Here is a 14,296-nt window from a genome sequence, read left to right as displayed (position 1 = left end):
AACTAAGTAATCAAAAGTATTTCCAAAAGTCAAGGATGTTTTGGGATTGTGAGGGTAGTGGTCAAAAGGTCTCAAGAAAAATAATTTTTAAGTTAAAAAAATTGGATAGTTGATTAATTCAGAAGGCAGACATTCTAGCTAACTCTTTGTTTTTGTATTTAGGGCCACAGATGGGCACATTCTTGTGGCAAGGTAGAGTCAAACCTATGTGATATCCCATTCAAAATGTCGTCACAGACCTAAGAACTCTCTGCCATGCTGTGAGATTTTAGCTCATTACCTATGAATGTTACATCTAGAAATCAAAAACATAAAGTAGTTTGTATAAAAATGATTTAAAAAAAACCAAGCTCTCCATTTTCAGAAAATGCAAAGTTAATTTTTCTGTAGCAACATCAACTTGGTCATGTTACACAGTGTCTAGTATTTGGTTTGGGTCTAGACAAACAGTTATATTTTAAGAATTATTTCTCCAAGAAGCACCACTGTAGAAAATATGGCATGTGTACACTTGACCATCTCCACAAGATGGAGCAGACAATCCAGCTCTCTGTTTTCTATTTTAGAGCTACATTAACTCTTTCTATTTGCCTCTTTATATTTTTATCCCAAGGGTATTTATTAAACCTCATATTAATAATCAAATAATTGATATTAAAAGGAGTAAACATTGTGTCCATGGGATATAGACTCTTTAAATTTCAAACATTTAAACAAGGTATTAATTGGAGATGAGCTAGAACTAGATTATTTCTTGTGCTAAATGATAAACTAACTCAGTAAAGATATCTGTAAAGAAAGCAGTATTTCTTTGAATGTTTATATTTTATTCTTTTTTGCATTTTATGTCTTTATACATTTTCATATGCTTATAATAAAACAAGTTGACTCTTTTAAATGACTACATTGAACGTTCTCTTTAAATGTCTTGAAAACAAAATATTTATGGTAAAATATGCAAGCTTTCTCAGAAAGTGCTTATAAAAGAAGCATTTTTAAAAATGCTTAGCTGTTGTTAAAGCAATGACTATCTTCATGTTTAACTTCATAGTGGCTCAATGTGTGAAGGGAAGAAAAGAGGGTCTTTGGAACTTTCACCTTTTTTTTTTTAAAAGGAAATTGGCAAGAAAAGTTTTATTGCAGAAAGCACATTCTCGGTTAAGGGGAGGAAGGGAAAGAGAAAGAGAAGGAAGAGAAGGGAAGGAAGACAATGCACATCACGTATCTGAAGTCTCTTTTTGTTTTATCCAGTGTGGTTCTGTGAGTGACAAGAGGCAGAGGTGGCCTTGTAGGTAATCTGGAGACAAAAGCCTTTCCTTTAAATAGTTGTATAGTCCTCAGGTTAAAAACAGACTGTTTGTGGCTATGACAGAGGACGCTGGAAGAGCAGCTCACATACAATTTGATGCCAAATTAGTCTGAAAACTGTGAAGGTGGTGTGGCTGTATGATGAGAATTCAGGTTAGATTATAAATATGCCCCCCTTAGACTTGGAGAGAAATCTAGGTGAAAATTATAATTTGTAATAATCACAGGTTTGAAAGTTATTTAATTCTAGCTAAAAGAAATTTTCTTTTTTTGCTCTGTAAGAATGTCTATTCAGTGTATAGATTTCATAGTTTTGATAAAATTAGTCTTAAAATATGTCATGGAGGGCATAATGAATTTAAAATTTAAAAGCATGATAGCCTCTTAACTATACATGTCTGAAGCCTGGCTTTTCAGTGGCCACTGTATCTAAGGCACTGCTGACTCCTGATGGCAGCCTGCTGTAATGCCAGCAAAATGTCCAAGCGCTAAGCAGTCTTTCAGATGTTATTACAGGTAATATCATTGTGTTACTTAGAAGTCTGAGAAGTAAAAGGAAGATATTGTTTATTCCATGTCATAAAATATTGAAGTACTACAGGGTCTCTACATATTGTCTCACTGATAAGGGGAAGTCTTTACTTTAAAATTATTGTTAGAATTTTACTTTTTTCATTAATATAACATTTGAAAGAGAACTTGACTAACTACAAAATTTATCACCCACAGCATCAGCAGGAATTGCTGTGTCCCAGAGGAAAGTACGTCAGATCAGCGATCCTATTCAGCAGATATTAATTCAGCTGCACAAAATAATCTATATCACACAGGTCAGTGTTCTAGCTTTTTATTTCTTTTTCATCTTAAATGCAAGTTTTGTGCTAATATTGCTGAAGAACTATTTTATAGGACTTTAAGTTGAGTACTTGTTCTTATCCTCCCCAACTACATACATGTGGGGACACTAGTTTAGCAGCAGAGCTGGGAAGGTAGTAGGGTAAAAGAGCAAATATATAGGATTTTTCCTATGATTCCTAACATCCTCTCTTACTGTTAGTGCCCAACCAAAACCAAACTTCAACACAAATGGCCCTTCTGCAGGGGTGAAAGTGGAGATAGAGTTAGGATTCTTTGCTTGTAAGCAGCTTTACTATAGGAAAGAAAAAGGAAAATTGTGCCCATCCATTAATTCTGAGGATGCTAGGTTGAAAGTAGGACCTTTCAGAGAGTGAAAGTCAAAACCACACAAAATCCAGAGTTGTTAAAACTTTCTATTTGTAAATCTCAGTGACTTCTAGCACTGAGAAAATAATGCTAAAAATGGCTATTAATTATTGACAGAAATATGTCTAGAAATAAGCAACTTGAAGGCTCTGTTATGTATGGTTAATAAAAAAATATTTTTTAGACAAAGAAGTGCAGAAGACTTTTGGACATGAAAGCCAACATTATTTTGAAGTCTAAAATGGTATATCTTTTGTGGTTTATTCATTCATTCACTCACTTGACATATAATTATTAGGTGCCTACTATGTGCCAGATGCTATTCTAGGGACTTGAGATACATCCACGAGCAAAACATAAACATTGTCTTGCTCTAGATTCAAAGAACCAATGGGGCATGCTGTCAGCTGCCAGTTATGGCAATTCCAACTAAATATCCAGATACTGAAGAGAAATACCACAAGTTAAACAGACCAACTGGGCCCATTGGGCTCATAATCCATTTAACTAACCCCCATCCCTACCCAAAACATCCCAAAGCAAAAAAAATCATTAAAAATGGTGTACCACAGTAATATTGTAAGACTCTAGGAATCTTGATGTCAATTTGCAACCAGTGTCTAGTATTCGCTGAAAGTCTGTGTATTTCCTTTTCCCCAGTAAACAGTCACTCTAGTAAATGGCTGCAATTCTCCTTTGGAGGAAGATTTATAGTGTGCACTTGTAGTAATGTTTCAGAGCCCTTCCTCAAGGGGTCCCAGCTTTCCACTTAATCGAGGGGCTTTGAGTCTTTGAATTGACTTGCATCTGGAAACTGTGTGAGAGGCTGTAACTCTCCACTGTAGCAATGGCAACTTAGGGCAGGTTTCTGTCTACCACACCTAGATATTCTTTTCTGTTAAACTGATCAAGGAATACTTTAATAGGCAGACCATCTGTTTCTTTTCCAGGAACACCCTAGTCAACTAACCACCACTAAAGATCTCTGTTGGCTAAGCATTCTAAATAATAGTACCTCCCCGCTTCCCTTTATGAAAGATGTTCTCAGTTTGCTATTGGTGGTCAAGTGCTGTCAGTTGGCCCCTGCCAACTGGATACATTGAAATCATGTATCGTTTGGTGTCATACCTGGCCTCCAAAGGAGAGCAACCACAGGGCTTATAAAGGATGCTAGTGCTCTCCTCTCCGATGTATTTCTCAATGCCTCAGTGAAAGGAGTGGCTTCTGGATGTTCTTGCTGAATATGGTTGGGGAGTGGGTGTGCAAGTCACACATGGTAAATGTACCCCAATGAGCCCATCTCTCTGAGCCTTTGAATTCCCCCGTCCACATGCTAGAGATGCTCTGACATTTTACCCTCATCAAACACAGACCATGGTTAAGTACAAGTTTTAGTCAAACAACCAGTTAAACTACCTCCAGCTGCATGAACTAACATGTGAAATCTGGAATCTCTAGTACGTGCACCCATATCAATGAATTCAGCCTGATTTAGTGCTATAAGTTTTACCCTTCCTGGCCTATCCTTCTTAGAATCCACTCCTGCACATGTTCTCTGGGTTGCTGCTGAAATATAATAGCAAAATCTTGTAATTCTTTTCCTATTTCCTACTGGGTCACAGTTTATACTAATTCCCCTGGATCATATTGAAATAGGACCCTAGTTTTGGATTTGATCCTCATTGTGTTGGGTCTCATGAGGAAATGAACATCCCTTTTAAAGACATTTGTCCTACATTAGGTTATCATAGGGTTTTCAAGCAAAGAAAGGCTCATCTTCTCAGACCCAGAATGGAAAGCTATTTTTAATTGCTATGAAGGCTGCTCAGAGTGACCTTGGTTTCAGGATTGTTAGTTTTACTTGGGTGGTCTCAACAAGACGCTCCTATTCCAAGTTTTATAATTCTTTTTTTTCTAACTTTCACATGAGAAATTTGATAACATGTGACTTCATCCGACCTTGTAATTTGGTAAGCTGCTCAATTAAGTTTCAATTATCAGCCATATCAGCACCGTAGCAGAACAAAGCAATGGATTCTTTTAGGGCTGTCATGGGATCTTTCCATGTCTCAGACCATGACTTGAACTGAGCTGTAAAGGACCCAAGCTTGTCATTTTCTTTCTGTAAGTGCTCCAGTGCATTCAGAAGGATCCATTCTGTGCCATAGTCCTTGTGTTCTTCATTACTATGTGCCAGTCAAGAACAGCAGCTATTTGGGCTTCCAAGGCACCTGCTTCAGTTGGCACTTCATCAGGATGATAACCTGATTAATTGTGATGCAACTGCATGCCATGGATTACTAGCATCCCATGTCCTATTGGCAACAAGCAAAGGAACAAACAAAACTCAGCACTGGACTCAGTTCCAAGAGCACAATCAAACCAATTCCCAAATCCTATCTGTATGGGCTCTTCTGGGACATTCCTAAAACCTGTATCTGTATCAGTGAGGGTCTAGTCAGAAACCATACCATAATTTCAACAGGGAAGGTTTAATATAAGGAATTATTAACTATGATGAGTATTATCTACTAGGGAGGGGAAGAGAAATCTAAAGAATGTAGGAAGAGCACATCAAGAAGTCACAACTTCTAAGGCTGAGGCAGAGCACCCAAGAAAGGAACGAATATAGAAGTGGACACTCCCACGCTGGGTCGAAGTCCTGACCTTCCTGCAAAGATCAGAAAAATTAGTAAGGTGCTATGCTGGAGAAACCTGAAGCGAAGTGTCCCTCTGGGGGACCTGGGCAAGCCCTCCACAGTGAGGTACTATGCCCTGGAACTTGCTGGGAATCAGCACTTGAGGGTGTTGTGCTGGGTAGCACCCTCCATGGGACCAGGGGAGGCCACCCCGAGTTAAATGTTGCTCCGTGGAATTCTCTGGGGAGCTACCTGCAGAGTTGATACCACTGGATCTGACTGGGGTTTAGCACCAACCTCTCGGGGTCCTACCTGTGCTGTTTACTATGAGCTGCCTCAGCAAGGCAACGCAGGAGCATCACTGGAGCCAGGAAACAAGATCCATCCTCCTCCAGCATCCCTCCAGGGCTCTCTTCTGATACAGCTTAGCATCCTGCCAGATGGCAAGGGAGAAATGTTCCAGTATCACAGCCTGGATAAGCTGACAGGCTGCTTACTGGCACACTTAACCTAGGGGGCTAGACAAGGAACTGCCTTCTTTGATGTCTCCATACCTCTGAGTTCTCATTGCTTTCCCTTTAGCCTAGGTAGTCTTTAAGCCTGGGGCTGAGTAGCCTGGGTCTTATCTGTCAAGTTTTGTCCAAACTCTGGTGCTCTTTTCTGTTTCCCGATGGCTGCCTTTTTGAGATGCAGGAGTCTAAAACTGATTACTTTTCTATTTTCTGCTGTCAAGCTTTCTCTTAGGCAATGACAGAATTGTCTAACTACTTACATAAAAGAGGGTGAGGGTGTACAGGGAAATATTGGGGGAAGCTTGATTAATACATCAAGATATAATCTGCCATATCTATATTGAGTAAAGTGATTATATTAATGCACGTCCATTTAAATACTGATATAGAAATATGGAAAAAGCATTCTTAACTTTAGTGTTATGGAAATAGCTTTAAATAGCTTTTTAGTTCTCTTAACTATTAACTATTAAATTGAGAGAAATATCCTTTGAAATTTAAATATAATTTTCATATGCCTGTCTTGCTAATTTTTATGTAATAAAAAACTTTTTTATATTTGCCATTTTCATGTTGGATTTCAAAGTAGTTTAAAGCAAGAATAAAACTATTATAAATATCTTATTATTATGCTCTTGAACCGCCAGTGCAACAAATGATTTCATATTTTTTGGCAGAATGGCATTCCTTGCTACAAGTTCAAATATAACTATTGTGATTTTTAAAATGTATTTCCAGAATACTCTGAAGTTTGTGACGTTGCACATAGTTGGGAATGATTCCTCTTTGAGGAACCTTAACTTACCGTGCTAGGCAAAGTCAATGACTTTCAAATAAAAAAGAAAAATACCCGTAAATATTATACTAGTGTATTTGCTACAGGTTAAAGACCAAGATGAGTTTTGTAACTCTGCTAATTGCAAAGAAAGACTGAAAGTAAGAATGAATTGGAAAAACAAACAAAAAGACAATTTTTTTAATGTATTTATTTACTAGTCAAACTCTCCCAGACTTATACTTGGTGGCTGCCCTGAACTGAGGGGCCGCATGTCTCCTGACAACCAGCAGATGAACTTACAAGGAAAACTTCTTACTTTTGGTTGGTGGTGGCCTTTTCTGTCTCATTTCCATGGAGACAGATCAGTGAAAATCATCTAAAAGCAACTATTTTATAAGGCAGGATGTTAAAATCCTTACCTTGCTTTCTTACTGACTTGACCTCTGTTTTTATCAAAACTGAAATGGTAATCTTAAGACCAGCAAGCTAAGAATGAAATCAGTGGTTTATTTCTATTGCTGGAACCCCAAATCTACCTTTGGGCATATAAGGTGACTAAAGTACATATGTTACCTTTTAGTGTGAGTCTTTATGTGTTATTGCTTAGGAGATACCTGCACAGCCCAAAGAAGCACTGGATTTAACTTTATACTTAATATTTAGATTGTTTTGTTAAATAGATGCTTTGAAAATCAGGATATATAGCATCTTTTAAAAAATAAACTTTGGGACTGGGCACAGTGGCTCACGCCTGTGATCCCAGCACTTTGGGAGGCCGAGGCGGGTGGATCACGAGGTCAGGAGATTGAGACCATCCTGGCAAACATGGTGAAACCCCATCTCTACTAAAAATACAAAAAATTAGCCGAGTGTGGCGGTGGGCGCCTGTAGTCCCAGCTACTCGGGAGGCTGAGGCAGGAGAATGGCGTGAACCTGGAAAGCAGAGCTTGCAGTGAGCCGAGATGGTGCCACTGCACTCCAGCCTGGGTGACAAAGTGAGACTCCGTCTCAAAAAAAAAAAAAAAAAAATCAAACATTGGTCTCCTAGAGAACAGGCAAGCCATTTATCTGAAGCGCCTTTGGATTGCCCATCTTCACAACCACAGTTATTGCCAATGGAAAAAAATGTGGTTCGGAATAGCAATGTGTTGTCCTCCAATGAAAATTATGCTACTGACTGTCATTGGTGAAACGTTCCATGTTTTTTCAGCAGTAGTGATGGATAAGACTAGAACCACCCACACCTGCTCATCTGGATCTCCTGTACTAATGGCAAGGGTGACCAAGATTTAACAGAATGAGATATTTAGGGCAAAGTTGTATTTCTTAAATTGACTCCCATTTTCAGGTTTTGTAAATTCTAAGAGAAGTGTTATGTTTTGTGTATTTAGTTTGATGACAGTCTTTGAACATTCTGTTTTAGCATTTAGGGAAATATCTTCTTAAGCAGTAATGTCAAAACAACTTTTTAAAAAATAGAATTAGATAGTAACTTAAGTATCAAATGGAGTCCTGTGAGCAATGGATAGTCTTCTGATGTATTCTTGGAGATACTGGAGAATATAGAAATTTCTTTAAAAGAATCCATGTATTCTTCAACATATATAAATCTATATATTCTATTCCAATATTAGTATTATACAAGTTTGAGAAAACCTAGTATAAAACATGCAGATCGGTTTTCATTATTTTGTTACTTTGTGTAGTACAGTAAAAACAAGCAAACAAAAACCAAGCTTTTAGGTGTGTGACTTTGAGGAAGTAAGTATCTTTTTAAGAATCAGTTTCTTCATTTGTAAGATGGGGGAGTTTATGAGACAATTTGCCTCAAATGAAATAAAGTATGTAAAAGTATTTGTTTATTTGTTTCTTTATTGGAGATAGATCTTGCCATATTGCTTAAGGCTGGTCTTGAACTCTCCTGGGCTCAAGCGTTCCTCCCACCTTTGCCTCCCAAAGTGCTGGGAATACAGGCATGAACCACCATGCCTGGCTGAAAATGTTTCTAAACTATAAAGTGCTGTCCTACAGTAATGCTAGTTGTGGTGGCATCTGTTCTAGAATAATGGCTGTGCTAGAAGGCACTGCTCAGAAAGTATTCTCGCATGTTACACAATGTCTTTAAGCTCTGACTTCCTCACCTATAAAATAGTACTTGCTTTTTAAGTTTTTTGTGAAGAAAAAAGTGAGACTGCACATAAATGAGTAGTCATAGTGTCTGGCTCAAATGAATCGTAGATATTAATATTCTATTCTTAGTATTATAGTCCTTATATATTATTATGTTTATATCACCTGCAATTAAGCTATGCATGAGTCATTATTTTGTGTAAAATTTTAAATTCTTGCATGAAAGCTTTAAAGATGGGTTGCTGTCCATTGTGATAATTATTGCGGTAAGATCAATCGCTTTCTAATATATATGCAGCTTAAGCTGACTGAATGTTAACTTACTCAAATGAGTTTTTGAGGCTTACTTCAGGCCAGCAGGAGCAGTAAAAACAATAAAAACAATCGTGAGTTAACTAGAGGCTTCTCAAGTTAAATAAATCGCAAAAATTCTCAGAGTACCTGAATTAATCATCTGATACTCATAGCTTCCAGTAGTGGGTTAAGTCCCCTGTGAAGGAAGCTATCATCCCACTGGTGTTTCAGACTTTCAGAAGTTAGTCATAGCAGAGAAGGCGGCTGCCTTTCTGTTTGACAGCCCCTTGCAGTCAGCTGGGCAGCAACCAGAGGGTTCTGGGCCAACACTGCTCTCTGGTGTTTGGTTTGGGGAAGTGGCAACTTTTGGTGCATTACAAAAGGGTATTAAACCTGTGCTCTGTCCAGGTACTTTCTGGTCCCCTCATCACTCCATCCCATCTTCCTGCTAGGAACATACATGCACATGCTCCTCACCTTCATGTCTGTTTCTATTCTAAGTTAAATTCATTTCTCTTTTGCGATTCTCTCTCACACATATAGATCATTTATACTCATTTTCCTTCTCATCTTTCTTCTATTTGCTCCTTAATGCTGAGAAATCTTTCTCTCCCTGCACCCTCCTTCCTCTCTCTTCTTTCTCTCTCTACCACATTCTTTAAATTTCCTCCTTTCATTTCATGTGAAAGGACAATAACAATTATGACTATATGCTGGGAGTAGAGGGAGGGATCCCATCTGGATTAAGGCAAAAGGAAGCTATAATATTGACATGAAAAGAGGTCAGTGCTGCCAACCTACAAAACATTTCAAAGTACACTGAAGTGCTTCAGTATCTCCAGAAGAGTCTTATTTCTTCACTAATTAAACTTATTTGGACTCAAACACTAGGATCAAAGATACATTTTTTGTTTTTTGAGATGGAATTTCTCTCTCATTGCCCAGGCTGGAGTGCAATGGCATGATCTTGGCTCATCACAACCCCCGCCTCCCGGGTTCAAGCGACTCTCCTGCCTCAGCCTGCCGAGTAGCTGGGATTACAGGCATGCGCCACCATGCCTGGCTAATTTTGTATGTTTAGTAGAGATGGGGTTTCTCCATGTTGGTCAGGCTAGTCTCGAACTCCTTATATCAGGTGATCCGCCTGCCTCGGCCTCCCAAAGTGCTGGGATTACAGGCGTGAGCCACCGCGCCCGGCCAAAGATATATTTTTAAAACATTTTCAACTGAATTATTTTCCTGTTTTATATAATTACAGTACTTCATCATGGGCCCTACATTCTACTGTGTTTGGGATGTTGAAAAGTTTCTATTTGGTCGCGCAATCAGTGTTGTGAGCCTCTCCCTGTAGGCCCTATTCTTTGCTCTGCCATTATCTTTTATATGTCCTCCTGTCTCACAAAACTTGAGTAAATAGGATAAGGTAAGTTAAGCTGCAAGAACAGTTACACCCTGAAATTCCTTGACTTGACACAATAGAGGTTTATTTCTTACTCAGTTCCAGTTGGGCTGCTCAGGTGGCCCTGTTCCTTCTTGTGGCTGCGTGGTCAGAATAGGATGGTAATGCCAAGCTCCTTGCCATAGGGAGGACAGAGGTGGAGAAAACATACTGACTTTGAATTGCCTTATCCTCAGAGTGACACACATCATTTTTATTGGCCAAAAGTAGTCACATGGTACCAACTAAACCTGTAAGGGAGCCTAGAAAAGCTAATAATTATTTCTGATACATTCTTCTTTCTTTTGATCTGAGCTTTGAATTCTATTCTTGTTTAATACTGAGATCTCTTACTATCACATTTTCCTTTCCACTTAGCCATCTTTATTCTGACTGGTTCCTCTTTCTCTCCCTTCAAGTGCTCTCCATAATTTAAATAAAACCAAATATTATTTCCACTCTGAGACCCTTTTAATCCTGACCCAATTTCTTTTCTATTATCCTTCTTCCAAATGTTACTTCATCTTTCTGTGCTTTCCAGGACTTCTGATTTTCTTATAGAGATCCAACCTATAAAGCATGACAAATCATTTTTTTAATCCCCATTTTTTTGGTTACCATGTTTTCTAGGGTCCTACCATGACTTTCTACTACTCACTTACTAAATGTAACTCATCTTGGTCTGGTCTTAATATATACTAATCTATCCTCTCTTTCTTCTGGAATGATTGGTACCTAAATCTGACCTCTCTGCAGCTGAATTTTCAGGAGCACTCCCAGACAGGCATCTGACTGTATATACTACTGATGCAGATGTGTGTTTCCTGGTCCAAAGTGTCAGATCCTGTAGTACCACGGCTACAGTGTGTGGCATGGTTCTGGCCATATTATAAGCACCTAAACATCAGATAAAAGTGCATCATTCTGTGTCAAGGCTGTTCTTCACAAAATTCAATATACGTGTGCAATTAACAAATAATTTGTTATATGAACAATAATATCAATCAGTGAAGAAACAATAAGATAAATGGAAGCAGCCATTTGAAAAAGAGCAAAATAATATATTCCTTCTGAATTGCAGGGTAAGAAATTATAGCATCTAGTCACGCTATTTGCTGTAAAATTTAAATTCTTATGTGGTCCTATTGAATGAATATTGTTACATGGGCCCTCAGTGAATGCTTTTTCAGTCAGCTGTGTAGTGTTAACAATTTGTTTATAATGATTGTTTTCTCATTTTATGCAGCTCCCTCCAGCTTTGCACCACAATTTGAAAAGAAGGGTTATAGAGAGATTCAAGAAATCCCTCTTCAGCCAGCAGAGTAACCCTTGTCATTTGAAATCTGAAATTAAAAAGGTATGGTATTGTATATATAGGAATTCTTTTGTTGAAAAAAACACATCATAAGAGGTACATTTTATATCTCCTTTACTTCGTACTTTAAGCTCTATCCTCTATTAAAGTTTCTTATTGCTGCTTTGGATACTAAATTGAGGATATGTCTTTGCTTCTGATTTTCACTATTTCTGTGGCCCTTATTTTTTGATAATAAATAAAAATACTTTTTCAGTATTTTTGTATGTGTTCCTAACAAAAAGTAATATTTAATTTGAAATGTGTATATTTTAGCCTCTTCTAGAGGATTCCATTCTGATATTTGATTAGAATAATCTTCAATAAGTTCCAACATTGAGATATGTCACTCTGAAAAAGTCATTTAACCATCTGGGTCCATTGATTTTTATTATCTATGAAAGCTGACTGAACTATTTCTAAGGTTCTTTCCCATCTTAGATATTCTACAATCTTCTAGACCTTAGATACTAGCAGACATTTCTATCCATACATATAGAAACTAAACTACAAAAAGACTAAATCAACTGGGCAGAAAGAAAATAGTTTACCTCTGGTTAACAAAACTTGATATTGGAAAATCCCTTTGTCCTAGTTGGTAGCCGTTTCAGGGCAGCCCCTGGAAGTGGCCATAAGCTCCCCTGAAAGGCCCAAGGTACAAGCAATTCAGGCCCACCTACGTGAAGACAATCAGTACCACTCCAATTTCATGTTTTATAAAGAGTTTCATCATATTTTTAAATGGTTAGCATAGTCATGCTGCCGGTGAACTTTTCCTTTAAGGTTTCACTTTCCCTTAATGCATCAAAGCTTAAGCATAAACTTACTCATTATTTAGAAAACATGATAGGCTCTTTGATAAGAAATGCAAACAACATGCTTTAGCTTTGTTGTCTCACATCACTGGTATCTGCACATACACCAAAAACAGATGGGGGAAAAAGACGCAGCTGCAGGTAAACAAAACATAAACTCTGCTCCATCAGAGATTAGAAAGCAAGTTTTCTTTCCTGGGTTGTGTTGGCAAATAGGGCCAAGAAACAAAGCTAACGGAGATCAAAGCCGTAGAAGAGGCTTCAGATATTTATCTTATGATATTTCTATATTGTATCATAATAAATACATTTTTAGAAGACAAAAGCTTAAATCTCCCATGAAAAGATAACATGTTGCTTGGTTTTTTTATTCTTATTAAGGTCATATAACCCTTATTCTTATTTTTTATTCTTATTAAGGTCAGAATAATCTGGTTTGTGCATAGACTTATTTTAACAGAAATCCTAGTTTTATGAGATGAAAGCATCTGCTGCAAACTGTCTGAGACATAAAGGTGGCTTCAACTCCCACTGAGTGATTTTCCGTCAGTGCTTCTCTTTTATTTTCTCTTTTATTACTTATGTTTTTGGTTTTGCATCTCTTCCTCACTTTCTTTCCTCTCCTCATAGAGAAGATTTTGTTTGTTTGTTAAATTCCCCCACCCACTCCTTGTCTTCCTTCCTGTATATTGTGGCAACATCTCTCATTAGGGCATTTACCTTCTGATACACCTCGTCTGGGAAAATTAAAACAGGAATTGATGGGGTGGTAGTGGATGTTTGGGATGCATGGGTGAGAGAACCCTCAGGAATAGACTCATCCTTATTATTAACTTGTTTAAGAGGCAGATTATACTCTCCTATAAAGACTGCCATGGTTCTCTTCTCTGATATTACAAGCCCATGGTGGTCTATGGGACATCTAGTATGGACCTTTAGGTAGGGAAAGGCCCTATATATTGTTTTAGGGCTTTAAAATTGGGGAAGGAGAACATTCTGCTCCCAGGCTCAGCTCATGATCAACAGAGGTGTGGTTCCATTCCTCTACAGGCAGCTTCAGGCTTGCGCCATCTCCCCATGAAGTTGGATAATAACTTCATGGGGGTGTATCCTCCTAGTCAGAGAGGCAGGCCTCCTGTGTGCTAAAGAAATCTCCAGCTTGGGATATTAAAACACTTCCTATTCTTTGCCACCGAACTGAAAAAAAATAGCTCTGACAAAAAAACCTTTCTTAATTTTCCCTGTCCAGAATTAATCTTACCTTTATGAGTGAAATCCACTTTTTCACCGGTATTATTGTGTTTTAAATAGCTTTTTATCTACCTTACATTTATGTTTCCCCCAAAGTTAGTGAGTGTGTCTTATTTATCTTTGATTCCCCAGGGTCTTGCACAGTGCCTGGCATGTGGTAGGTACTTAATGTTTAATAATTGGAGATAGGATATATAATACATTAATATATATTCTGTATAATATATTACATAGTTGTTCTATTCTTTATTGGTATACTGATAAAATATATTCATATATGTAGCTTTCCTGCCCTCATCTAAACTTAAATGAGAAGAGTTTGTGACCTCCATTTTTACCCCCTTTCTGGTGTAATCTTTTGATAGCAACAACTTTTGTTCATAAATGCATTTTTCATTTCCTGTATAACCATAGAGGAGTGGCCAATTAGCCTTTGACTGACACAGTCACCCCATACCAGGGCCATAGGAGCAGTAGGTGGTGACAGCCCATAAATGCACTTGATTTCCACCTTTCTCACTGAAACTTCTGAAATCCACAGGCCCTGTGTCCC

General features: G+C 37.9%; 1 protein-coding gene across 10 annotated transcripts in view; it reads left to right on the top strand.

Annotated features, from left to right (window-relative positions):
* The window catches only part of NEK10 (NIMA related kinase 10), a 265,539-nt gene that overhangs the window by 231,718 nt on the left and 19,525 nt on the right, over nt 1–14,296 (top strand). For 6 of the 10 annotated variants that reach the window (XR_644237.3, XR_644238.3, XM_009201822.3 and 3 more), the window contains 3 exons: nt 163–192; nt 2,038–2,138; nt 11,570–11,680. Coding sequence is in view for 8 of the 10 variants with exons in the window: in XM_009201822.3 (XP_009200086.1) it covers nt 163–192; nt 2,038–2,138; nt 11,570–11,680 (242 nt within the window). In the remaining 2 variants the exon portion in view is untranslated. The remainder of the gene's footprint in view (nt 1–162; nt 193–2,037; nt 2,139–11,569; nt 11,681–14,296) is intronic. The other 4 variants (XM_009201827.3, XM_009201828.3, XM_009201824.3 and 1 more) reach the window with 1 other exon arrangement.

Source organism: Papio anubis, chromosome 2 (assembly GCF_008728515.1).
Source record: "Papio anubis isolate 15944 chromosome 2, Panubis1.0, whole genome shotgun sequence".
Lineage (NCBI taxonomy): Eukaryota > Metazoa > Chordata > Mammalia > Primates > Cercopithecidae > Papio > Papio anubis.
The sequence above is the reverse complement of the archived record's forward strand: the minus strand, read 5'-3'. Positions and strand labels throughout refer to the sequence as shown.